Source organism: Pelodiscus sinensis, chromosome 14, assembly GCF_052426305.1.
Source record: "Pelodiscus sinensis isolate ZL-2025 chromosome 14, ASM5242630v1, whole genome shotgun sequence".
NCBI lineage: Eukaryota > Metazoa > Chordata > Testudines > Trionychidae > Pelodiscus > Pelodiscus sinensis.
Window position 1 is genome coordinate 2,639,055 of NC_143065.1, and position 27,957 is coordinate 2,667,011.

The window sequence follows — 27,957 nt, forward strand, 5'->3', positions numbered from 1 at the left end:
CCCCTCACACTGTGGAAGATGTAGATAGAAAAGGGAATATGGATGCTAATTTTATTTGCAAAGCACTTTGAAATTTACAGAAGAACAGTATCATGTAAGAGCTTTTTATTAGTCAAAATATTCTACAGAAAGACACATGCTGCAAAAACTGTTTTATTGAAAAATCCAGTCTTACAATGAAAATCAGTTTTGATGGAAAATTTCTGACAAGCATGACCAGTGGAGCTACTGAAAGCTGTGATGAGCTAATATGAATTAACTTCCTGCTGATCATACATGCAGTCCCTTGCTTGTCCTGTCTTTATGCTATACCCATCTAAGTTACTATGCTTCTGAGAATTCTCTTAACGCTGCAAAGCAGGTGCGGCTAGGGTCAGGAAAAGATGACTCAGAAAATGGTCGGTTGTGGATGGGAAACTTAAGGTAATCCTGGAAAGACTACACATTTGCTCACAACCTCTACACCTTCCTATCTTGAGAGCGAGAGCGATCTTTGGCTCTGAGTGCCCAGCCTTCCCCATACATCAGTTCAGTTTCAGAGTATCTGCTGGCTCTGCGAGCTGTGGACATCTTCACGGTCATCAGTTTTCACTTAGCTGGAGGAATCCCATCTTAACTTTGAAGTCAGAAAACATTCATTCACATTACTCCCCAGTGTTCCCAAACAGCCATGATCCTTAATTCAGCATCCAGTGGAGAAGAAGAGATGAGTAGCTGTATAGAAGCAAATAGCTTCTGCTGCCGGAATACTTGTCATATGCTATCCTTTTCATAGGAAGTGAGTTTGGCTGAATCAGGAAGGTGCTCAGGTTTTATGCCAAAGAGTAAGAATGGATTCGGGATGTTAAACTTAGTTTAATCAACTAGTCGATGGAATTTCCATTGTCTAGCTGATAAGTGGGGAAGCTGCAGGGGGGTTACCCCACGCCCCAGGAACTAACCTTGCTGCAGCTCTCCCTTTTAAATGTATTAAGAGCCAACAGGCTCTTAATACATTTAAAAAGCTGAAGCGCAAGCAGGGGGACTTGGCCCAAGCTGGGAATGAGCTATCCCAGCTCATGCTGGGTCCCCCACACTGCGCACCAGCCTGCACACTGTCCACTTACCAGCTCTTAATACATTTAAAAACCAGAGGCACAGCATCTGAGACTAGGCGCATGTTGGGAATCAGCTAGTTCCTGGCTCGCACCCAGGGGGAAACCAACTTTTAAGCCAGCTCCTGCTCCTCCCCCTTGCTATCTCTGATAAAGACAATAGAGAGATGGGGGGAAGAAGCGACTGACTATCCGATAAGCTTATGCTGAAACTATAACACAAGTTATTCCCTTGAAGTGGGAGAGTTAAGACTTTCACTAGAGAGAGGCATTAGAAAAGCCACAGTGCTTCTGCCTCTCACCTATTGTGTCTCTTTGGGTAAGGCCCTACTTATCATCTGGACTTCAGTTTTCTCATCTGAAAAGTTGTGATAACACATCTTACCTCTTTCATAAAGCACTATGAGATATATAGGTGAACAGAACTATGTGAGCAGTAAGTACATATGTTCACCATTTGGAGAGACTATAATGCTGTGTTGAGATATTACTTTACCTCCTGTAAAAACAGAAAAGGACCTTGATTTTGATTAAATAATCCTCCACAAAGCATAACTTTCAATTTCAAAAGTTATCTTACAAAAGCTTGGTTTTAAATCTTCATCTATACAGTATTTTAAAATTTTTAGGAAATTGAAAAAGAAATAGAAGATGAACAAAGAACACAAGGATATATATCAGTTTGCCTGCATTCTACTAAACTCTATACTGTGATTTAGACTATGCAAAATTTAGAAAATAGATTATGAGAGTAGAAAGGTAAAGTTCTGGTCATGAACAACATGACCAAACGGTTTTTAAAAACGCCACTAAGGTTTAATGTCAAGTTGTATGTTTTGCTGCACATTGGGACAGGCAATGGCGCTAAACATAAGACAGCTGGAATAATACTATACAATTTTGAAAATGCTTAGAACAATTTATCAAAAGTCATAGAACTTTTTAGTGGAACAGCAGCTAGTTTAACCAATTCCCTGAAAATTGCTTGTAAGCAGAAAACTTACATACAAGTTTTACACTAACAATTTGTAAAATCATTAGTCATAAATATAAAACTCCCAAAAAGGAAGCCAGCTAGTATCCTATTAACTAGGTACGTTACACTGGGGGACCATCTGCCAGACCACTTGGTGTTTCTCTCCTTTACTTATTAAAATGTGTTTAAAATGTGACCTGGTCAGATCAATAAACGAATGAAACAACGGAGGAGAAACTATTGCTGAGGCCAGCACTCCAAACAACTGTAGCATGAATTCTTGATCAGGAAACAGGACTGGAAGAACATAGTGGAAGATTAACAAAAAACAAAACCCAAACCCAGATTTTAATTCTGAATATAACTGCATATAAAAAACTTTACATTTTAATTTGAGAATGAAATTACTCTGTAAAATTCTGAATTATTATCCACCCCACTTTATGGATTGGAACCATGCAAACAAAAAGAAGCAGTTTGCCCAAGATTGGTGGGGCAAGACGGTGGATAAGGAAGTTGGACGGGACCTTAGACAGACGGTGCAGAGAGATAGCCTGCCCCTGCCAGCTCTTCAGCACTGCCTGGAGCACGCCAGGTGGGGCTCCAGTGGCAATTTAAAGGGCCCAGGGCTCTGACCATTGCTGCTGCTGCAGTTGCAGTGGTGGCAGCCAGGAAGCGTGGGCCCTTTTGAATCACTGGGCGCCCAAACAATCGTCAGGCCTGTACTGGGGCATTAATTTGAAATTAAATCACTGCCCATACCAGTTACAGAACAGTTCTAACTGGTGTAAGTGATTTCCTGAACAAATGTTCCTGAAACAGAAGGCTGGAGACCTCAGGAAGGAACATCAGTAATAGGAATGAGAGGGAAAAATTCTCAATAATTCAGAGTACACAAAGGCTTATTCCCCTCCTGGGAAAAATATCTTGTTTTAAGGACAAATTCAGAACAAACAAACCCATCCTATACTTTGGTTGTTTGCTACTCTAATGTAACATGCTAAGCAGCATAAATACTGGACAGTCACTACAAGAAAGAATGGACACATCAGATATCTGAAAAGGCAGCACACAGAAACCTGTTGGGGAACATTTGAACTTGCTCAGAGCCAGGCACTCATTAATGGATCTCAATGTCACAGTATTGTTTCAGGCCAATTTCACAAGCCAGCTCCACAGGGAGGCCTCAGAGTTCAACTTCATTTACAAGTTTCATTCTTTCAACAGAGGTATGAACAAAAACATTCCACATCCTAATGATATTAAAAACAAAAACAAAAACAAAAAACAAACAAACAATGGGTACTTAAGAATACTTAGCACCTTCTCTATCAGCTTCATGGACACTAATTGACTATTCTTTTCCCTTCTTTCCACCACCATCCACTATTTATTTAGAAACTGGACCCTTAACTCCAGTCATCTGAAGAAGTGGGTTGTGCCCATGAAAGCTCATGATACCATCCCATCTACATGTTGTGTTAGTTTCTAAGGTGCCGCCAGACTACTCATTGTTTTTAAAGTTTTTCCAGCATAAATACTGTTCGGCAGTTTGACAAAAACAACCACCTTAGCTGTTTGCAATGTACCTAAGATTTATAAGGACCAGAATAAGATCCCATACATTCTTTCAAAAGAATATGCATGCAGTCAATCAGTAATTACTCATTCAGGTAGAAATAAAATATTCTAATAAAAGTAAGGTTTTCCCCCTTCACAATTTCAGCACAATAAACTTTATCTCAACACACAGCAGCGCGGTAGTAGTTAGCACTGCTTGATGATTAACAATAGTCAAATACCAGATAGTTAAGTAGCTAAAATAATTCACACACATTTAGAACAGTTACTTATTAATTTATTGTTCACCTTAAACAGCTGATTACATAGAACCATAGAAATGTGGAGCATTTGTGAGGTCATCTAATTCAACCTCCCATGCTTTGGCAAGAACCAAGTAAATCTAAAGCAGTAATCACCAACCAGTAGATCGGGAGCCTCTGACAGGTGATCCTGACTGGTTTGTCCAGGAAGCTGTCAAGCACTGGCACTCAGCTGCCCCTTCACCCACTGTCATACTGCTCCTGCCCTCTGCCTTAGAGCTGCCCCCTTCTCCGGGGAACCTTCTGCTTGCTGTGCAAGGTGTGGGAGGGAAAAGGAAGGAGTGCTGATATCAGGGTGTCCCTTCTCCCCCCACTCTTGTATCCTCTCTCCACATAAGAGTGGAGGAATGGGGATGGAGTAAGCAGGGTGAGGTCTCAGAGAAGGGGCGGGAAGGAAGTGGGGCAAGGAGATTGGGTTTGAGGTAGATCTTACATTGCACTTAAAAAGAAAAAATGAATTTGTGGTTAAAAAAGTTGGAGATCAATGATATAGAGCATCCCTGAAAGGTGTTCTCCAATTTGTTTTTAAAAGCTTCCAATGATGAACCCTTCCTGACCTCCCTTGGGAGCCTATTCCTATCATTAGAAAGTTTCCCCTACTACGTGTTCGACCTCTACAGTCCAAACTTCCACAGTCCAGCAACATCTGTGGTCCGGCATCCTCATGGGAAAAAGCTGATCTTCCATAGCAGCTCCTCCCCACCCTCCAAGAGCTTCCAGAGCACGGCAAATAGCTCTTTTACAGCACTCCAGTTCAGAAAGGGAGGAAGGCATGGGGGAAGGGAGAGGAGGCGGCCCCATGTAGGCCTAGGCTGGCGGCAGAGGTCAGGAGATCAGCCGTGCCCAAAGGCTGGGGGTCATGGCCAATGATGGGGGCCAGGACTGCAGTCCGGCAGGGGTCAAGAGCACAGCCAGCGGCCCAGGTCAGCAGTATGGGTCAGGAGTGCAACCTGGTGGTTGCAGGGCTCCACATCTGCCCCACCTCTCTTCTCCCCACCCCCGCCCCGAGTATCATCCCTCCAAGCCCCACTTAGTCAATGCAGGACCTACTACAGCCACTGGAGTGGAGCCCCACAGCAGTAGCCTCTCCAGGTCCAGCCGATTCCCTGGTTCAGGACTGGTCAGATCTAGAGGTTACCAGACTGGGAGGTACAAACTGTCTTCAATCTAACTTAAATCTTCCTTGCTGCAGCTTCAGCTCATCATTTCTTGTTCTACCATCACTGAACATGAAGAAAAATTGATCACTGTCCAATTTATAACCACCCTTAACATACTGGAAGACTTGTCAAGTCAGCCCTCAGTCTTCCTTTCTCAAGGCTAAACCAGCATTCACACGAATGCTTTCCTCCCATGAGTGGAATTAATTTTGTTATGTGTACCACTCTGGAAGTGATGAGTGACACATTGCCTCCACGTGGGTGCACATCACAAAATTCATGTGGCGAATTGGGGCTGAGGATTTTGTAGTGTGGGAGGGGGCTTAGGGCTGGGGCAGAGGCTTAGGGTGTGAGAGCTGGGGGTGCAGGCTTTGGGGTGGGGCCAGGGATGAGGGACTCAAGGCTGGGGAAGAGGGTTTGGAAAGGACTCTGGCTGGAGGTGCGAGATCCGGAATGGGGTCAGGAAGAGGCTCAAGGCTAGGGGAGAGGATTGAGGGCTCTAGTTGGATGCAGGCACTGAGGTGTGAACAGAGATGAGGGATTTGGGGTACAGGCTGCCTCAGTGCTACAGTAGGGAGAGAGTACTCTCCTGGGCTAAGGGGAGGGGCTCTTCTCCCCCCATGGCAGCTCATGTGGGGCCAGGCCAGGGAAGAGCACCTCTCCCTGGTCTGGGGGAAAGGCATCTCTCCACAGGTTTTTGTAACCTATCCCCAAAGGTTTAGAAAGCCTTTTATCATTTTTGTGGCTCTCCTCTGTATTCTCTCCATCTTTCCTAAACTGTGGTATCAGAATTGGACACAGTCCTCCAGCTGAGGTCTGACTAGTGCCAGAGAGAGTGGGACAATTATTGCCTGCATCTTACATGCAGCACTTATGTTAATACACCATAGTTGTTTCTGCAGCTAAAACATGTTGATGACTCATTCAGTTTGTGGTCCACCATAGCCCATAGATCCTTTTCAGAAGTACTACCACCTAGACAGTAATTCCTCATTTTGTAATTATACATTTGATCTTTCCTTCTGAAGTAAAATACTACTCAGTACTGAATTTCATTTTGTTGAATTCAGACCAATTCTCCAAATTTGCCCACATTATTTTGAATTATAAATCTGTCCTCCAAAATTGCTTGCAACTCCTCCCAGCCTAGTGTCATCTAAAGATTTAAGGACATTCACTACTCCATTATCCAATTAATTAATGGAAATATTGACTTGTACTGAATTCAGCACTGATTACTTTGGGACCCCTCTAGATATACCCTCTCAATTTGGCAGTAAACCTTGCTGAGTATAATCTTTCAATCAGTTTTGCATCCACCTTATAATAAATTTAATCTAGATCAAATTTTCCTCATTTGCTTATGAGATCAAGCAGAACTTACTAAAAATCAAAATATATACTTCTATTGCTTCTGCACGATCCGCTAGCCCTATCAAAGAAGGAAATTAAATTGCTTTAGTGTGATTTTTTTAAAATAAATCCATGCTGACTGTTCCTTATAATCCCATTATCCTCCAGGTCCTTGCAAATTGACTGTTTAATAATTTGCTCTAAGATCTTTCCAGGTATTGAAGTCAGGCCAACCACTCTACAGTTCTCTAGGTCCTTCTTGTTTCCCTTCTTAAAGATAGATACTATATTTACCCTCTTCACTTCAAGCATACTAATGGCTCCAAGATTGCTTCAGCTAATTTCTTCAGTACAGTACAGGATGAATTTCAAAGCTCTCTGTTGACTTGAATAAATCTAGTTTATCAAATTATTCTATAACAATGTTCCACTAAAATAAGTGATACGTTAGGTCTTATCTGTATTTACATATATCTTCCAAGATCTGTTCCAGCAAAATATTCCCATGAAAAACAAAACAATGTTTACAATTGATCACCTTACTAAATAGAACAATAAGTAAGGAATATTTGTGATTCAAGTAGTATCTATAGTTCATTAGGCAGATAGAATTTTTAATGTCTGAGATAATACAGCTAAATAAGGTTTTTTATTTTCTTAAAAGCAGTCAGACATTTTGGATTCTGATGTAAACTACTGATTATGAAGAATAATAAACTCCTTCCTTACATTACATTCACTTGAAATAGTCTGAAATACTAATGCATAATGCTATTTCATAGCTTCAGAAAGCTTAGAATCAGCTACTAGGTATTCAATAAGGGAAAAGGAATGAAAGCTTTAACCAAGAGCTGCAAGTGAGTTCACACAGGAAGGGCTAACCACAGGTGCAAAGGTCTGCCTCCATGGATCCAACTTTAAAATCAGAGCTTACATCTGGTGATCCAGAGAGAAATCCCTAAACACTGTGTCACAAACTATCAAATTACAGTAATTACGGGTTGCAGACAACTAAATATCAAGGCATGAAATTTTACAAAACTGTAACAGAACAAATCTCTCTTGAAACTAAACATAGGTAACTAAACAAAATTACAAACCCTCTCACAGACAAGTCAGATTTTCTTAGAGTTACAAACTGCACTCCGTTACTTACTATATTAAGGGTAGAATAAAAGTTATTTACTATTGATCAAACAGTAGAGAAAAAGTTACATGAATGCTATAATCATACAAATATTACCACAGAAACCTCTGTCAAATACTTGATTAACGTTTACCTGGCAAAAGTACAGGTTCCAGCTTTTTAATCTTGGGTTCTGGGGTTATTTTTTCTTCAATCTGAAACACAACAGCAACACCACAAAAAAGTAAAATATTTACATAATTTAAAACTTGCACAGATTTTCGAGGCAACTTTTTTAATTTAACAGTTTGAGTCCTAAGTTTCACATTCTGATTCTGTAGTGATGTATATCCATGTTTTATGCTAAATACAGTACTCCATAGACTTTAATAGAACTACTCATAATACATACATTTAAGCACATGAGTAAGTCTAGTCTTTGGGGCCCCAGTAAGGGCTTGTCTAGACAGGCCATAAAGCACTGCAATAAGGCCTATGTGCGTACCTGCACAGATCCCCCCCCCCCAGTGATTTAAATGAGGTTCCACACACTTGTAAGCATCTGCCTGAATGGAGAAATGTATAGGATCAAGGCCTAAATGTGAATTTTTTTCTTAAAAGGCATATTATAAATGAATTCAAATTCCAGACCTTAAAAAGAAAAAGAAGCCTTACTATTAGTTTAAACAGATACATTTTTCCTATTGAGGTTTTCTGTAACTATTTATATTTCCCACAGAGAATTGTACATTTCCCTTCTCAACTATTAAGCCACGCCACATAAATCTAAATTTACAAAAACAAAAAAACCAAAACAAAACAAAACAAAAAAAACACACCCAACACTTGTTTAGTGCACTTCAAAAACTTACACTGAAGTAAAGAGAGTTTAGAACCTTGTCATAATCATTTACCTGGAACATCTCCTTACCTTGTTTGTGCATCAGCTATTGATAGCTCGTTATAAGAATAAGTTTAATGAGACCTGCAGCAGCTTAACTATCTGCATATGGGGACAAGCACGTTTTCTCTTAAAGTAACTCTACATTTGACTAGTGCCAGAACAAGTTTCCAGCACGTGTAATCACTGTAAAAAGGGCAGAAAATCATTCACCTCTCTCAAGTTACTACGAATCACCCAAACTTTTACTGGGTCGAACAAACTTTCGTTAGGCGATGACTGGGGTTTGGTTACAAGCAGTTGCCTGCCCGCAGCTGTAACATTAAGCAGAGTCTGTGCCTGACGGGGCAGACCTAGGGGAAAGGAGCAGCAGTGTCCAGCGAGGCCAATCCCGGGGGCTGCTGCAGCCGAAGAGGGTTCTCTGACTCGCAGGTGCTGTTTTACCACCGACGGGAGCCGCGGGGGAGAAGGAGGGAAGCCCCGGGCAGCAGCTTTGCTCAGGGGAAGGCGCCCCGAGGACCCCCCCGGAGCCCTGCGCCGGGCGGACGGACCCAGGCTGTTACCTGCGGCAGAAGGTAGGACCGGAAGGTGGGCTTGGTTGGCTTGAGCGAAAACATCGCGGCTGCCCCCGGCGGAGGCGAAGCGGCGCGGGGAGTCCCCAGTCCTGCCCGAGCCGGGCGGGGTCCGGCCCCTCGCGCCCCCGGGCCCAGGGCGGCAGGCTCCCGGCGCTCTGGAGCGACGAGGCAGCGGAAGGCGGCACCACTGCCCCCCCGTCCCCAAGGGAGGAGTCAGCCGGCTGGGCAGGTCCGGCCTGGGGCTGCCCCGGCGCCTCATGGAGCCCCCGTCAGCCCCGCTCTTCCCTCCCCGGCGGGCGGGCGGGCGGGGGGCACCTCTGCGCCCTAGCGGGCCCCTGCCCCCGGCTGCGGGCAACAACGGCGGCCTGACTGGGCCGCGGCGGGGGGCTGGGCGGCCATGTTGGAGGCGAGGCTGGGTCTGTACGGCAGCGCGGAGGGGCCAAGCGGCCGCCCCCACAGGCGCCCCCTTCCCCTGCCGGGTTCCCAAGCCCCCTCCCTTGCTGCGCGCGCCCGCCCTGGCCGGGGGGAGCCTAGGCCGGCCCTGGGCTGGGGGAGGGGCGGCCGCGGCGGGAGCTTTCCCTTCACCAGCCGGGCACGGGGCGGGGTTTGTACGTGCCCGCTGTGGGGCAAACGGGGCCAGCTGCGTCGGAGGGACCCGGCCTGGGCTGCCCCAGAGCCGGCTTCCGGCCCAAGGCCTCTCAGGGCTGCTCTCCAGCCTCGCGCCATTGGGCGTGGCGGTGGCCTCGCCTAGCGGGATGGGTCCGGCCCAGACAGAGGCAGCCGCGGGCACTTGGAGCCCCCTGTGGCCGGGGAGAGTTTACTTTCGAGAGTTCACACCGCCAGTCAACTGTGTGTGTGACAACAGCTGTACTACCGGGCCGGGGAGAGTCTGCGTGTGTGGTGGACGCGCGTCCCACAGGCAGACCTCAGGCTTTCCATTCCCTCTCAGAGGTAGCTAGTCATCTATTTGCATCCCTTCTGGAAAAACTGTAATGCTCCTCCCGCCCTCCCCCCTTCGCAGGCAATCCTACTAGGATCAAAGAAAAATCTTACCAAGAACTTACTAGCTAGTGAGTCTCTGGCTGTGTCTGCATTGGCGTGATTTTGTGCAAAAACATGCTGCCTGTCTACACTGGCGGGGAGTTCTTACGCAAGAACACTGACGTTCTAATGTGTGAAATCAGGGCCTCTTGCACAAGAACTATGATACTCCCGCTCAGGAATAAGCCCTCTTGCGTAACTGCTCTTGCGCAAGAGGCCAGCGTAGACAGGCAACATACATTTCTTGCGCAAGAAAGCCCGATGGCTAAAATGGCCGTCGGAGCTTTCTTGCACAAGAGAGCGTCTACGCTGGCATGGACGCTCTTGCGCAAAAGCGCATCTCTTGTGCAAAGGCACATGCCAGTGTAGATGCTCTCTTGTACAAATACTTTAACGCAAGAACGCTTGCGTTAAAGAGTATTTGCGCAAGATCATGCCAATGTAGACGTAGCCTATCTGTATCAGTGAAAGACGAATCAGACTCTATGGCCATATTATTACTATTAGGCATGCTGAATTAAATTTGTAGAGTTACTCCAGGTGTCAGGAACTAGCCAACGTGAGTAAAGAATGGCAAAAATCTGACTCCATATGAATGTTTTCTTTACTCCTACCATGTTTTGACTTTATTGTGAGGGTATTTCAAGGTCACTTCCTCAAATTTCTTTTTCAGATGCTGGGATGAGTTCCAGCACAACTGTGAAACAGATGAAGAACTTAGGAAAAGAATAAACATACCTTCGGAGAAAACTTCAGAGGCACCGTGAGCCTAACTAATACCCTATTCCCTTGTCAGCCAAATAATAATTTATTAGAAAAATATTTCTCAACATTAGACATTTTAGTACTTTATAGTAGTAGCTGTTTGCACTAACATTACAAAAATAAAGTACTTGATTCATTTGTAAACATAGCACATAGTGCACTTAATTGGACAGTGCAACACTTGCAGAAAGCTGAAAAAATGTTAACTATTTAATCAACACCTCCTATGAAGGGAATATTATATTCACTTCAGATTGTGAAAATGAAATATAGAGGTGCACGGAGCCTGGAGACACTAGACCTAGGGAGAGAATTCAGGCGTAATGGTTTGAAGTCAGTTCACTATGCATTCTGTCAGATTCTTTTGTCTCTCTTTGCTCTTGGCTCTGAGCAAATATAAATACAACAATTTCAATGTCTAATGGAGTAGTCATCATAGTTGCTGCATCACTTGGGGTGCGTCTACACTGCACCCTTAGCTCGAAATAAGACACTCAATTTGCATAGTGCAAATTGCATATCTTATTTTGAAATTTGGCATGTCTACACCAACGAGGTCTATAGGGATACCAAAATAGCGTGTCCACTATATTTTGTAATAGTAAACACAATCAAAAGACACAGAGTGGCTATTTCAGTTTACCTCTGGTTTCCCAAAATAGCATTTGCAGTGTAGACGTACCCTTGGAAATTGACACTCCAACAAGAGCTCGACATCAGTTCTAGCTGAAGATCAAATTATGGGCTGGAATGATTGTTCTACTGCCAGGCTTTACCCAATATGAATTGATTGAAATAACTTCTGGATTAACTGTTTCCCTCACTACCTGCTCATCCAATGATCTGAAAATTTTGTCAACTGGAAAAAGTATTGTGGTTTCTCCCATGGTCTTTATTTTTTAAAATATAAAGTTGTATACAATCATAAGTGAAATAGAGATCATTAATGGTCTATGGTCACATAAAAGAATAAACATGAATGCTCACATTGAATTATAATGTACCTAAATAGTCCATAACATAATAGGGCTGTCATACATATACGTGGAAGATAATCCTACTTAACTTCTCTGGTGGTGTTCATGTTGCTAGTAGATTATTTTGGACCTGGTGGTTTGGAAGCATTAGTGAGAAAGAAAACCTTAAGGATTGCCTTGGGGACCTACCCTCATTTTTCTTTTGGGGGTATATAGGGAATTTGTTCAGAAAGGCTACTTCAAAACCTGAGAGGCCAGAGCCATCTGTCTGAAAATCCTATAATTGGCCCACAGTGCAACGTCAGGAATCTTTCTCTTGCCTGCATCTGTCCATTTGCAGTGGTCAGAGCTGTATAGAAAAGATCATGCTACTCCACATGGATAGCTGGGAAGCTGTGTGACTGTCTTTGTCCTGGCCCTTAATTCATCCATAACTTCAGTTATCTTGTTTCCATGCCTTTTCTCTGTGTAACCCCAGACTTAGAGTTTCCTTTTCAGGGCACAAAGGAGAGATGGTACCAGAGAGATGGCCATTGTTCTTCAGTGAAGGAGTGATGGGAGTTCTGTGCACCAAGAATCCTTTTTGTGCATAGAGCGGGGAAGGACTCAGGTCCCGTACACCAAGGGTGTGCAAAGGGTGCTAAAGCATCCCCTGCCCAAGTTCCGCCAAGTAAACATGCTTCCTCCCCCATGCTCTGACCAGCTAGAGGAGGGCTGGGACTGATTTCCCTGCTTGGGGGAACCATGATGGGTGCATTCACACCCTTACAGTTCCCATTTACAAGAAAAGCACCCCCTCCCACCCATTTCACACACACACGTTCCTATGTACTGGCCCAGGACTATCCGGGTATGTCTAGACTACAGGGTTTTGTCGACAGAAGTTTTGTCGACAGATACTGTCGACAAAGCTTCTGTCGACAAAGAGCGTCTAGACTACATCCAGTTCTGTCGACAAAGCAAGCTGCTTTGTCGACAAAACCCTGTAGTCTAGACACAACCCTACATGCAATAACACCTTCTGTCGACAGAACTCTGTCGACAGAAGGCGTTATGCCTCGTAAAATGAGGTTTACCAGTGTCGACAAAACTGCTGAGTTCTGTCGACGTTATGTCGACAGAACTCAGTGGTAGTGTAGACGCAGGTATAGTTTTGTCGACAAAAGTCCACTTTTGTCGACAAAACTCTGTAGTCTAGACACACCCTCCAGGACTTTATTTCTAATGCTCTCAGGGTGGAAGTTGAACACTGAAAGTTGTCAAAAATGAGTTTTCTATCCTACTTTAATGAGTTAACAATCAGAAGAAAATCATTACTTGGGAAAGGTAATCATGTTTGTCTGTATCTGCAAAAACTATGAGGAGTCTCATAGACTCATAGACTTGAAGGTCAGAAGGGACCATTATGATCATCTAGTCTGACCCCTGCACAGTGCAGGCCACAGTGGATGTCCGCACTAGCCCAGGCGGGTGCCCGCCTCTTGCGGTCCCGGGCAAGCTCCCGGGAGCCGCCAGCCTGGTCCCGGGAAGAGGGGGAGGGCTGGGGGGCATCGGGTGGCTGGCTCGAGCCGTGCCAGGTGCAGGGTCTGTCGGGAGTGGGGGTCGGGTCCCTTTAAGCACAGCCCTCAGCTAGCCTGAGACAGCAGCTCCACACTCTTAAGTCCTCATCTGATGCCCTGCCGGCACTGCTTCCGGCCAACCTTAACCTCGGTTCAGGGTCCACTCCATGTGGACATGCTAGTTCGAATTAGCAAAATGCTAATTCGAACTAGTTTTTAGGTCTAGATACACTAGTTCGAATTAGCTTAGTTCGAATTAACTAATTCGAATTAAGTTAGTTCGAATTAGTGCTGTAGTGTAGATATACCCTATCAGATTTATTTAGGCATAAGCTTTCATGGGTAAAAACCCTCTTTCTCAGATGCACTGGAGTGGAAATTAATCTCCCTATGTCTATACAATAAGAATATATTGCCTTTTTTGATTCAACTGGCTACGGAAATGTTTTGGGCTCTGAGGTTATTTTAATTGGAAGCAGAAATTGATGTCAGTGTTTTTTTTTTTTTTTTTAATTCAATCTTGTTTATTTATAAGGAATAGTGTCCCATGTCTCTAAATACAGGAGGAAGAAAAAATGAACATGAAGCTAGATTACAGCCGGTCCCAGAGTTGCAAATGGTTGAGTTACAATAGTTCGCATTTATGACCAAAGCTCCCATGGAGCAGTCATAAAAGCGGTCCCCGAGTTACAAACGTGACCCGCGTTTACGAACAGAGCAGTTGCTATGTACCTCAATGGGGTCCGAGTTACGAACAGATCGAGTTACGGCCAAGTGTTTGGTCCGTAACTCGTTCGTAACTCGGAGAGAAGCTGTAGTTGCTTACAGTCCCAAGCCTCTTAGCATCAGCCCTAGAACTTCCTCAAGGCTTCTCCAGGGTCACATTGTGCTTTGACATGGCGGGGCTCTCTTCCTCTGTTTCATTTTTGTCTGCTCTGCTTCCCACCTCCCTCCCCCAAGACTCCTTACCAAGGCCGTCCAACCCTCAGCAAACCCCGCTGCCCTCTCAATGCACAAATCCTGAGTGGGTTAACAAACCCTTTTGACTTAGAGGGTTGGTTTGTGATTAATTTGTCCTGATAGTTTTATTAAGTGAAGGACACACTCACACCTGATCCTAAAGACGCATTTGATCCATGCAATCACCAGTACCTCGCAGCATAAAAATATATGTGCTTTCATCACTTGGATGCTGAATGTATTGATAAAATATATTTTGGAGAAGAAACCTAATTACAGTTCTGGAAAATGTTTAATGGACAAATATTTGTCTGTAGATTTAAAAAAGCTACAAACTACAGATCAGTTTTTTGTTAATTTAAGTATACATGGTTTGTAGTTTGATTGAATTTATTCTCCTATAGCTCCTACTGTGCACTAGCATTTGAGAAAATGTTCATGTTTTGCAGTTTTTTAGCAAGCACTGGCACAGACTCCCATTATGGTAAAGTCTGTCTCTTCCTTTTTCCCCTTTGAACCTTTTGCTGATATTCATATCTGGGACTGAAGCAAAATGGTGAAGATGAAGAACTCTGACTGACTAAGTCTGCTCTAGTGTCTCTGACACAATTCAATGGACAAATAAGGAGCAATGGGAACAAATGAGAAACAGATTTACTCATGTTTTGTTTCGTCCTTCGTGTGAAAATGCGAAGTACTTAAGTTTCCACAGTTTGTCGCACTATATTTTGGAAGTTTTCCCTTCCTCCGATTACTTCTGATATTGCCATTGATTGGTGGCTAGCAGAAAAAGAAGCTGAATATTCATATTGTTTAGCTGACAAATATATGGATTCTATGGGAATGATCATGTGATCAACCCGTATATGAAATTGGCATCTTTTTGGGAATCAATTACTTTTATTCTAAGAGTATATTTCTCTGCAAAAGCTCTTGCTGTTTGATACTCTGTTCATGGCAATTACAAGGAGAACCTCTACAAATTTTGTTCTGCTTTTCTACTGGTAACATCCTTTTTTATAAGCTAAAATCTACTGTGGATTTGTTAAGTGAGAAATAGTGCAGCTTGTCTCATCTTCTGTTCTGCTTTGTGCACTGAAATCACTCTCAACATTCCAAAAGGTCACAAGGTAAATTCAAAATTGTGAGATGAATGAGAGCAACATGAAAGGATAAAATACTTCAACAGTTTGTTGCCCCTGTCTACATCCTTCAAGTTGTTCACAATTTTGCATTAAAAAAACACCACCACAAAATCTTGGCTTGATTCTCAGTTCAGTTAGGTTACTGGTTATGATGGAATCACATAACTGGAACACAACTTGATAGAGTATTTAATTACAAATGTTTTTGTCTTCTACAGGGGATAGATTATGCTTTCTTAATCTAACATGACATCGTGTCCTGTGACTCTATATCATGGTGTATTTGCAGAGTCTCTTGTTTATCTAATTTGATGCTGTCTGTTAAGGAATGACAATATTGTCATACTGTTTCTCTTTCCAACAGACACTGTCAAAATATTTTTCTTTAATCAAATAAATAATTTCCCTATACTCTTACTTACATGGAGCAGTCTCACTGAAATCAATTAGATTATTTGAGACGTTAAGGTATGACTGCCTAAATAAGTGTATCATTATCTAGCCCTTGGAACATTATACTTGAATTCTGTTTTTTACAAACATTTTTCTCCATTCCATGTAAACTGTACACAATGTTGCATAATTATGTGAGCTAAGCTACTAGCACCTTTAAAATTATAAACAGGGGAAAAAAAGAAACAACTGTAGAATGAGCCCCCTACTTCCAATAAATTGTAGACTTCACAAAAAACAAACAAGCCTGAAATTGCACTTAATCAACTTTGCCAGTCTCTTCATATCATTAAAAATGTCAACTAATTCATATCACACAAGATCTGCAACAGAAATTTGTTTCAGCATTAGCCCTCTTGAGATGAAAATGTGAATTAATATAATTACTTTTGTATAATGGTTTTATGCTGTGGACAAACATCCACTAAGGAACAGATTGAAACCAATTTTATACCAGTTTTTCTCTGGAAAAAAAAAAAAGACCTGTTCAGCAAAAGATCATGGGGTTTAAAGACAACTGAAAAATTGTGCACTTGAGCAAGTTTTACATTGGATAATGTGGATTTGATTAAACCAGGCCAGTTTCCAGCCAACTTGCTAGTCTCCCCAGTTGCTCCTGGATCACCTGTCCCCCAGCCATGTAGCTTGCAAAAATCCATTTTGTCCTGAAATAAGAAGGGGTTTTCTTTTTCTTTTTGGTAGAAACATTTTTGTTTTGAATCTGAATTAAAAAAAAAAAAAAACCCACAAGATGTAGTGAAAAGGAATTCCTATTGTCCAACCAGTCTTGAATTTCACTCATTCAGTATCAGATTTGATCAGTTTAGAACAGGGCTATTCAACACGTGGCCCGCGGGCCATTTGTTTTTGGCCTGAGGTGCAACACATGGTCCGCAGGTGAGATCCTATGAACATGGCCTCCAATGGGAACACACTCTACAACAGTAAGTCAATATAATGGTTTTCTGTTGATATACATTTTAGTAATTACATTCCTAGACTGTTATTGCTCATTTAAAGTGCTGCCATACAGGTGGAAATCGGGTAAATATTGCATTTTATTAGTATCAGTAAAACTGACTTCATTGGGGCCTGCATGTTGTGTAGTCTTCTCTTAATCTTTGTATTCATGCGCATCAGTGTGAAAAAAGCTTTTTGCATGTATTTGCATATATATTTGCATGTATATGCAACCACACTTAAGGTGTGGCTCTTTGCGTGTGCTGTGAATATCATTGTGGCCCTTGGGAATTCCAAAGTTGAGTAGCCCTGGTTTAGAGCTTCTAAGTGCTAGTCCAGCTAGATTTCTAAGTGTTTGTTCATTAGCTCAAGATACAGCCTGACTGCCAACTGTACTGATTTAATTAAGAATTTCATGATATTTGGGTTTTTTTCATGACTCCAAGGGCTTTTAGAAAATCTGAAGTTCTCCATCACATTTTAAAAAAAGTTTTAAACCTCATGGTTGTGAAGGAAAAAAAGCTTGAAAATATAAACTAGAAGACAAACAAAAATATTCATTGGGATGGCAAGATCAAAGCCTTATAAAAGGTATCCCTTCATAGAATCCCATCTACATCAAAATTACTGGCAACTATTAAGTGAAATTTATCTTGAGGAAAGATTTCCTTCATATATTCTGTAAAAAGGAAAAGATGGGCTGCAGTATTTTCCATATTCTCACAGTAACAAATCTGTTACACTGTATTTATCATTTCATGTCTTTTTGGCATAATGCACAGGGAAGCTAAAATAACTGGTTATTTGCATGCAAAGAAAATCAATAAGTACAAAGTTTAAAAAATTTTCATTTAAGAGTTCCATGTTAGTCTAATTGAGTGGTTACTTTAAGATAATTTAATAACTTAACATTAGAAGGTGTCTGGGCACATAAAGCATGGTTTAACATAATTTATAAAGTTGTTACAACAAGATGCATGTGACAAACTGTACTGCATAGTGAAATGGATACTGCTCTTTTAGAAAAGTACTGAAAACGTGTGTATCTCTTTTGAGTTTACTGATGAATCAGTTTCCAGCAAGAGTGTACAGGCAAACAATAAAAGGCATCTGCAAATTAGGACAAATATTTTAACTACACATACAAATTGACCATTACATTGCATCAAACTGACACAGCAGCATAGAAGTGCAACAAAATCAAATGCCATTCCATTTTACAACAGCAAATTTAAAATTATGAGAAACCTAATTAAAAAAACCTCTTAAAAAAAGTCCTTTGTTCAGGTACAGTAATATCCCTCACTTAACATTGGCTGGGTTAATGTTATCTTGCTTATCTATTAGCGCACATACTTGTTTAATGTTATAGTATTGTTTGGCTGCCTGTTTTGTCCACTACTTGCAGGATTTTACTGGAAAAGCGGCCTGTCATTGTGGGGGTTTGGAACCAGGGTGGAATGGCAGCCCCCCAAAGTTCCTTGTAAAGTATGTGGCTGGGCAGCTGCAGTTCAGCTGCCTCTCCTCCCACTGCCAAGTTGCTTTTACTCTCTGCCTTGGAGCTGCTTAGCAAGCAGGAGGCTCCCAGGAGCAGCTGAGCAGGGGAGGAGTAGAAAGGGTGCTGATGTCAGCACGTCCCCCTGACCCTTCCGATGAGCCCCCCATTCTGTAACCCACCTCCACAAGCAGGATCACAGCTGCAGAGTCCTGACTCTGGACTTTCTGGTCTGCAATAATGTGTTTAAAAGGGCAGTGTACTTGAAGTGGGGTCAGTATACAGGCAGTCCCCGGGTTACGTACAAGATAGGGACTGTAGGTTTGTTCTTAAGTTGAATTTGTATGTAAGTCGGAACTGGTACATATTGTAGGGGAAACTCTAGCTAAACATTTCTCCAGAGCTCAGATTTATTGTCCCACACCTCACTTCCCTCAGTCCTTTATTCTCAAGCTGAGGTGTCTGCTGAGAAAAGCTGCTTCGCGTCTCCCTGGTCTGCTGGGGGGAAGCAGCTAGTGCGGGGTTGCCTCACCCCGTTTGTAAATAGGGATCCGATATAAGTCGGATCCATGTAACCCCCCGGGGACTGCCTGTACTTAAAAAGAGCAATGTGCATTTCTGTCTGTCTAACACACACACACACACACACACACACACACACACACACACACACACACACACACACACACACACACACACACACACACACGAGTGTGTGAGCCTGTCTATGTCTGTCTCTCTCTCTCACACCCCTTGGCACTGTGCAGCCTTGCATGTGCCTATCTGGAGGAGAGAGCAGTGTGCACCAGCAGAATCTTGAGTTCATCATCATGCTCAGTTTCTGCAGGGAAGTGTTTGCAGATACTGCTACTTCTGCGTGTTTCTTCCCTCCCACCTCAGCCCATGCTTCCTTGCAGAGTATGAGGCTACATTAACAATAATGTTTTAACCCTTGTGGGCTCAGCCAAGTGCTAATTCATCATTTAGTAGCAAGACAGTCCCTGGGAAATGTTCCATCCCCGGACTCCACCACATCAACCAAACTTCACATTCATCATTGATGTGTACAGTATTAAATTGTTTTAAATTGTTTAAAACTTATATGTCTTTTGTGTGCTGAAAACATTTTCCTGGAACTTAACCTCCCCCCCATTTACATTAATTTTTATGGGAAAACTGGTTTCGCTTAACATTGTTTCACTAAAAGTAGCATTTTTCAGGAACATATCTACAAAGTTAAGTGAGGAATTATTGCACTGATAGCATTGACAAGTCTGTCAATAACAGCAAGAAATGCTGTAGTTAGTAAAGAATGAACTTCTATAACTGTCCATTTAAGTTTAGCAGCATTTAGCGTAGGAACACCTTTTGTTTGGAGATATTTGATAGTAATGCCAAAATTGAGGCAGCTGACACCTTACTGGAAACTTAAATCCCCCGCCCCAAAAACCACACACCACTTCTTCTTTCTTTTTCAAATATTATGGTGACTTATAATTGTAAACACTAAGCTCCACAGCACAGTGGATTTGATGATGGAAAATATACATATTAAACTCAACATTTCAAAATAGTGCATGTAAAAATCCTGGTTACTAACAACAGGACTTAAGTGTAAACCTTAGAAGAACAGTCTGCAAGGAAATAACTTGAAGGTCAGCCAGCTTATTTACTTTCTTACCCAGGGCTGAGCAATTTGGAATTGTTCCTGCCTTTGGCAGGGGGGCTGTACTTGTTGACCTCCTGAGGTCTCTCTTCCAGTTCTATGATTCTAAGTTGTGGCCCAGGGATATGATCCGACCCGTGGACTGCATCTGGCCACTTGCTACTTATATCCTGCTGCCTGTGCCACTGAATTTCCAGGCAGTGGCTCAGGCAGCAGAATACTATTTAAATAGCTCCCGGTCATGGTGCTACCCTGGCAGAGGCCAGAGCTGCAAGCCCTTTAAATAGTTGCAGTAACTCTGGGTGATGGCCAGGCAATGTGGTAGTGGTGGGGGCCAGGAGCTATGAGCCTTTTAATTCAAAGCCTCCGGCCCTGACAACTCTGGGGGAAGGCTAGTCTCCAGCCCTGCCCCTTCTGGCCCCATACCCTGCCCCTTTGGGAGTCGGTGGAGCTGGCTTGTGACTATGTACCAAAATTCATTGAGTGGCCCCCCTGCAAAAATTATTGTCCACACCTTTTTTACGTGTTAAATGGTGCATTTGCCCTACTATAGAGAAGCCATCTTGAATATTTTAGAAAAGTATCCTTGAAAATTAACAAACAAGAACTAGATAATGAAAATATAACATCACCAACAAAATTGCCAGAAAAAGTACATTTTAGTACTGCACTTCACAATACCTTTGAATGATGGCTCTCATATGAAAGACTATATGAGTTGGGAAAATAGTGACTATAAGTTTTGAAATTCAGGCCCTCTTGAGGGAATTAAAAAAGGGAGGAGAAGAGCTTATTTTGTGGCATTCATTGTGTTTTCCCCTATGTACATTGTTTTGTAAATTATATCAGTGATTCAAAGAAAAATATTCAGCTTCTGCTTTCATTTGGGAGAGTTAATTTTGTTTTTAGATTTCGGAGAAAAACAACCTGATCTTTCTGTACAACAAGGCTACGTCTACATTGGCATGATTTTGCACCAGAACTCTTTTGCAGAAGAGTTCTTGTGCAAAAACTCTTCCAGAAGAGAGCGTCTACACTGGCATGTGCCTTTGCGCAAGAGAGGCGCTTTTGCACAAGAGCATCCATGCCAGTGTAGACGCTCTCTTGCGCAAGAAAGCGCAGCTGCGCAAGAGGGCTTATTCCTGAGCGGGAGCATCATAGTTCTTGCACAAGAAGCACTGATTTCATACATTAGAACGTCAGCGTTCTTGCGCAAGATCATGCCAATGTAGACACAGCCGAAATGTTCAAAAGACAGATGGGATTCACGCTATTTTGCATTTAATAAAACTGAAGTAGCTGTTCAGGTGTATCTTCACAAGAGGATGAAAATATAGAAAATATGACCAACAAAAATGTATTATGTTTTTGAAGCACATAAAAACAAATGTGAGATGTTCTAGTGCTTACTGTTTGTGCTGCCCTGTTGTCATTAAAATGAATTTCCTGAAGGAAGAAAGGTTTTTTGTATTAGATTTATCTGGAATAAAGGTGGGTATGTATTTTTTCAGTACTTTTACATTTATTTATTTAAATAAAGCAAATTCCATTTATACAAGGCTACACTGTAATCTCTGGTGATGAGAGTAATGGATGTAGATCTTGGATTTTCATTTTCCTACTTCAGATCCCACTAAGTTTTTTGAAACAATGATGACTACCAGTTAAAAATATATGGAGTTCCCAAAACAGAGCCTCCAGAAAGCTGTATTTCCAGTATGATGCCCAGCTTAAGGCAATCAGTTTTGACAAACTAATTGGTTGTTTTTGTGTGTGTGCATGTGTGTGTGCATGCATGCTGAATGCTGGCATGCTAAGGAAGCTTCTCAAAATAACAGAAAACAAGGTGCTATCACCATGTTCAAAGACAGGTGAAGTATTTTGGTACCAGACCAAACTGACTCCTCCCAAGTCCTGCTGTGCTTGGAGAAACCTGCATTTTTTTAATAACTCAGTTTATGTCCATTTTATTGACTGAAAATCACTTCTGATGTGCAATTAGTATCTGTAAAATCAAGAAAATTGCAAAACTTTCCTTTGCACTCAGTATTCTTCTTTAAAGACCACATCCATAAAGATAGCGGGTGCATATGTAAGGATAAAACTAGTCAAAAAGGTTTGAATTGAGCCGTTTTCCAATGAAAAAGGGAGAGAATTTCCTCATTTCTTATGAAAATATTTTCCAATTTTCAACCAGCTAAGAAAGAGATTCAGTCAATAAATGGGCCAAAGGACCCAAGAAAGATCTGGCCGACTTGGTATTTTCTTACCATGCTTAGCCTTAAATCCACCCCTAAAGGGAATGTCTTCCACACATCATAAAGCATTTGTTTGAGAACAGGGCATTAACATTTCTACACAAAGATAAACAAAAGTGGAAAATGTAAGGGTTTTTTAAATTATTTTTTAAAACATTTCTGTTCAGTGTGGTATATTTGTTAACGGTGGTATATTTGTTAACTATTCCAATCAAATTCTTGACCATCACTGCCACATGGAATGTCAACCATTTAGCATTCAGTTTCTGTGGAAGTGTTTTCTTGCTTAGTTTTTTTTTCTTCTGTTGCACTGCCACAGGCCACCACTAGATTAGTTACACTGCTGGCATGTCCTGGTCTATTTAATTTGTCCTTAATGGACTTGGCTTTCCGAGAATGGCTGTGTAAACTCTTTGAGCGTACAGATGGGAATCCACACGTCCTGTCTGGATTCACTGACAGTAAGTTTTCTTTTTCAGTTCTGTCGGTAACAGGTATAGAAGTATGGGAGGCACTGACACCTGCTTCACCAACATCGCTGTCCTCTTCTGTATCTGTCAGTAATTGTTTTTGTTCTGCTTGCTTTTCTGCTTCAGAAACACCAGGATAGTCTGGACTAGGTTCATCACAAAGTTTCTGTTCAACCTGGTATTTCCACTCACTGGTCCACTGTTCAATTGTGGAAGGATGCACTTTATCCATTATGGTGTTATATGCTGTAGTCCAGTTGTTGACCCCTTCAACCAGCTTCCCACCATGTGTAAATATAAAGCTCCTTGACTTTAGCATGGTTGTTTGACAAGCATTGAAAGCTTCAGCAGGGTAATAGCGCATTGCCTTAGATTTTTCTAAGGGGTAAGAGATAGTAGCTTCTAACTTGGTCCGTTCTACTGTTAAACGAGTGTTCTGAAAATCTGATCTTGTGACGGACTGTCCATTCATAAAAATATCTGTTTGGGTTATGCTCTGGGGAGTTATTTCATTACTCTTGGAAATACCTTGCTTGTTATCTCCTGAAACACAAACATCTGAATCAGATGGGGGTCTACTGACATTCTGTGCAATTTCTAAAGTAGTTTTATTGTAATCTGTAGAGGCAACTGTGTTTGCACTGTGGGTATAGCGCAGACTACCCTGACGTTCTGGAACTAGTTGCATCTTTGAGTCTGCATAATCTTTCTCTTCCTTTGTACCAAAATAATAGGCTTTTTTGCGCAATCCCAAGGCTGGTGACATTGGGGTGGTGCTATCATCAAAGGTTAACTCGTCACCACTGACATGATATCTGTACATGCTGTAGCCATCAGAACTGTTGACACTGCTTTGCCTTAGGAGGTAAGCTGCATCACATTCAGAAGAAGCTCGTGAGCGTGTATGCGTCAGCTCGGATTTGTCAATACCCGCCAGCTTTTCAAGGGCATTCACCATCCGACCAGATAGCTCTTCCAGTTGAGAAAGTCGAAGGTCAACGGTCTGAAGAGAAGCTTTCATAAAATGTTCTCTTTCATTCACTTCTTCCAACCTCATAGACATGTTTTCCACTCTGTGGAATAGAAGAATAAGGGATTCATTAAATAAACTATAGAATGTTTTCAAATAACACACGATATGCCATCAGTTTCTGCAGAGTAGAGTGGAATTTTGCACAATACGCGTTCCTTACTGTAACTATGTCAAAGGTCATAAGTGCTGAATGTGCAATTTTCACAGACAGGGTGAAAATTGTGTCTCAGCAGAGAGCCAAACCAAGATTTCTGCAGCCCCTAAATCCCACGTAAGCTTTCAAAAAAGGATATAAGTTGTGCATAAGCCTTGTGCTGGCCTTCTGCACAGGATGAGTTTACAATATGTGCTATCCATTTATTTTAAGGAACAATTCACTGGTCTAATGAACAAAACATCTCCCCTTTTTGTACAAAAGTTGGTGTAATGCACTCTATAATATTGTGATTTTCCAAAAATAGAAGTATCTACAGGATGAACCTCTGTAGTCTGGCACTCTCTGGTCTGGCAATATCCATTGTCCTCAGTGATTTTAGTTAGCAGGATGTCCACTTATCATGGGTGTGGCCAAGTTTCCCGTGGTCCCATACATTTTGTTTACAACCCCCAATCCTGGCTCTCAGTGTTCTGAGTTATTTAGCTCTAATTTATCCCTAAATGTCTTTGTGACATAGTGGGGGTGCTGTCTGCTTTTGTGATCCTATGCCGATCTGTGTCTGTGTGTGCAGGGCCCAGCGAGGGATGAGGGTCTACTGAGCCAAGACACACGTAAACAATGGCCAGCAGCTTCACACCTGGCCAGGGGAAGGTATTTGAACACTCCCCTTCGTTTGTTCAAACACCTTCCCCTGGCCAGGTGTGAAGCTGGCTGGGGACCACAGAGGGCAGATGAACCTGGACTTGTCCCAGCCAGGGGACATGCACCCCTTCCCTGGCGGTGCTTACTGGAGCTGCAGCAGCCATGTAGAGGCACTTCTCAGCTGACCCCAAGTTGCTGCGGTGAAAGAGGGCTGGGGTAGTCCTCTCTTCCTGGGGCAGCCTGCATACTGAACCCCTCAACCCCACCCCACCCAGAGCAATGATTCAAATGAAACATGTATATTTTCATTTTATTTTCCAAAAAACAAAAATTAAGCTAAGGACCCGAGCAACTCCAGCTAAATCTAGTTCTCTCCCTAATTAGGGTACATCCACACTATGCAGCTATTTCAGGATACCGGAGGTATTCCAAAATAGCTATTCCACATCTTAACAAGCTGCCTGTTATTTTGAAATATTTTTCAAAATAACAGGCATGCTATTTCCGCATCCCTGTAAGCCTCATTCCATGACAGTTGAGATGTCTCAAAATAGTGAATTATTTCAAAATTTGTGCTGTGTAGATATGCCAAATTTCAAAATACTCTATTTTGAAATAGAATCAAAGTAAGATGTACAATTTGCATAGCACAAATTTTGTATTTTATTTCGAGTTTGGAGTGCTGTGTAGATTCACCTTAGTTATTAAGTGTCCACCTCAGCCTGGATCAGTCCACATGAGAAATCCACTTCCTTGACACTACAGTACTATTAAATGATGGACACATTTCCACTACCCTGTACCGGAAACCTACCGACCGCTACACCTACCTTCATGCTGCTAGCTTCCATCTCAGACACATTTTCCAATCTGTTGTATACAGCCAAGCCCTAAGTTACAACTGGATTTTCTCCAATCCCACAGACACACACAAACACCTACAGGATCTATATATAGCATTTTAAAAACTGAAATACCTACCCAGTGAAGTGAAAACACAGACTGACAGAGCCAAAAAAGTACCCAGACATAAAATACTTCAAGACAGGCCCAGAAGACAAAACAACAGAATTCCACTTATCACCTACAGTCCACAACTTAAACCCCTGCAACACATTATCAACACTCTATAACCTATCCTAGAAAATGACCCCTCACTCTCATAGGCCTTGGGGGAAAGGCCAGTTCTCGCTTACAGACAACCCCTAGCCTCAAACAAAATATTTCCAGTAACCATGCAACACACCTCCACCATAATCATCCAGGAACCCACTCCTACAATCAGCCCCGGTGCCAACTCTGCCCCACACATCTATACCAGTGATTTCATCACTGGACCCAATGATATCAGCCACCAAATCAAAGGCTCATTTAACTGCACATTCACTAATGTGATCTATGCCATCAAATGCCAGCAATGCCCCACTGCAATGTATATTGGCCAAACTGGACAATCTCTATGGGAAAGAATTAATGGACACAAATCAGATATCTGAAAAGGTAACACACAAAAACATGTTGGAGAACACTTTAATGGAGAACACTTTAATTTTCCTGGACACTCATTAATGGATCTTCAAGTCACTGGTTTGTTTCAGACCAATTCCACAAGCCAAATACACAAGGAAGGACTGGAACTGAACTTAATTCACAAGTTTAATTCTTATGCTAATGATCTGAAGAGGGATATAGGATGGCTCGCACACTATCTTCCACCTTTTAATGACTTACACAACCAACCAAACAATGGAGGTGCTAATGGTTCTTAACAGCCTCTGGTAACTATTTGCACTGTCTACTCCCTGTCTCTCTTCCCCTCCACTCTCCTCTTCTTCCCTTATTTATTCTTGGATCTGGACTTCTTATACTCCGGTCATCTGAAGAAGTGGGTTTTGCCCACGAAAGCTCATGATGCCATCTACATGTTTTGTTAGTTTTTAAGGTGCTACTATTTGTTGTTTTTTAGATTTTTCCTGTTACAGACTAACTCGGCTACCCCTCTGAAGCACATGAGTATAGTCAGTCAGTCCTGAGAACCATATTTTTATGTTTCTTTCCACAAATGCCAGCCTCTTCCCGTATAATAGTCATTTTTCTCCATGAGGAACTCTGTTAATTGTACTAGAGATATTTTCTAATGACAGATTCAATTTTTGACTGGATATAAGATCAAGGTAATGGTGAGAAACATTTGGTTGCTGCATGAAAAAGAATGTACTCTTGAGTTTATGGAACTGTGCTCTACTTAAACCTTTTTTTTCTACTTTCCAATTAAGTACAAGATTTGTAGACAGTAGAATCATTGTCTAGTTCCATTAAAACAATGTATTTCTTTCCATTTTCTTGTATCATTTATATCGTAATGAAAGTAACGGTGCGGGGAGACTGTATATACTACACACTGGGATGTGACACTAGCAAATCAACTGTGGAAATTAAATTAACATTCTTTGGCTCCCGCATACAAAGGCTTGTGGAATAAGAAGCAATGAGAAACACGCAGCTCTATTTTGTGACCATGTACCATAATGAATCCGAGTAGCATGTTGTTTCTACTCTATTTACTGTCACAATAATTCTGCGTTTGACAAATTACATACACATGCATATTTCATTTACTCTCTGACTCCCAGACTGCACACACACTACTTGATGTTCAGAACAATTCCCTATCAGCAAGCTGTTAAAGAATTCAGAGATAGACATTTAAGTGGTGGTGGCGTTATGGGAGAATTAAGTATGGCATAACTGCAGCCATTTTGTGCATTCACCACTATTAGTGAAAAATCAAATACCACACAGTTAGGAATAATTATTAGGACTCTGAGAAAAGGCCAAATAGATGCATAATTGCAGTTTTGCTAAATTGAATGGGAGGAGGATGTGATGGAGAGTTAATGGACCATAAGAATGGAAGGGAGTGTTTGGATAGTCGATCATGGTTTTGAGTTCCCCTGACATTTAAGTTTTATTGTTATGACTAGAAATATTTTAAATGCTTTACTGATAAAGGATGATGAGCAATTTGCTGAAGCTAGGAGACCTGTAGATGTACTAGGAGTCACTAAGAGTTACTAAGAGTAATATGCTTTAAGTTAGCTATAAAAGATTAAAATTTGGAGCAATTTGAAGGAGCTTTATTTTGAGTAGAGACTGATTTCTTCCCAGAAGTTGGATGGCCCCTTGGAAGCCTGGCTACTGATCACTCAAGACCTTCTCAGACTTTGGGTAACTATGTTTGAGCCTGGGGTGTTCTAAAATGATTGTCATGGCATTTGTGTGTGCACTTGACAGTCAGTAAAGGTAGA

The 27,957-nt window shown here is 42.0% G+C and overlaps 2 protein-coding genes and 1 long non-coding RNA gene across 8 annotated transcripts in view; 1 reads left to right on the forward strand and 2 right to left on the reverse strand.

Moving 5' to 3' along the window:
- Positions 1-9,317, reverse strand: part of MTMR10 (myotubularin related protein 10) — a 63,520-nt gene extending 54,203 nt beyond the window's left edge. Inside the window, exons 1-2 of one of the 2 annotated variants that reach the window (XM_075897712.2) lie at positions 9,057-9,317; positions 7,747-7,807 (exon numbers count right to left, since the gene is read on the reverse strand). In XM_075897712.2, coding sequence (XP_075753827.2) covers positions 7,747-7,807; positions 9,057-9,110 — 115 coding nt within the window. In that variant the 5' untranslated portion in view covers positions 9,111-9,317. Of the gene's footprint in view, positions 1-7,746; positions 7,808-8,523; positions 8,661-9,056 lie in introns of those variants that run through there. The other variant, XM_075897713.2, reaches the window with a different exon arrangement.
- LOC106732939 (uncharacterized) overlaps positions 8,928-27,957 on the forward strand; it is a 66,157-nt gene continuing 47,127 nt past the window's right edge. The window contains exons 1-2 of one of the 2 annotated variants that reach the window (XR_012895864.2): positions 8,928-9,068; positions 10,783-27,877. This is a non-coding gene — a long non-coding RNA (uncharacterized LOC106732939). The remainder of the gene's footprint in view (positions 9,069-10,782; positions 27,878-27,957) is intronic. The other variant, XR_012895865.2, reaches the window with a different exon arrangement.
- The window catches only part of TRPM1 (transient receptor potential cation channel subfamily M member 1), an 81,778-nt gene continuing 73,202 nt past the window's right edge, over positions 19,382-27,957 (reverse strand). For all 4 annotated transcript variants that reach the window (XM_075897710.2, XM_075897709.2, XM_089781885.1 and 1 more), the window contains one exon: positions 19,382-23,890. In XM_075897710.2, coding sequence (XP_075753825.1) covers positions 22,600-23,890 — 1,291 coding nt within the window. In that variant the 3' untranslated portion in view covers positions 19,382-22,599. The remainder of the gene's footprint in view (positions 23,891-27,957) is intronic.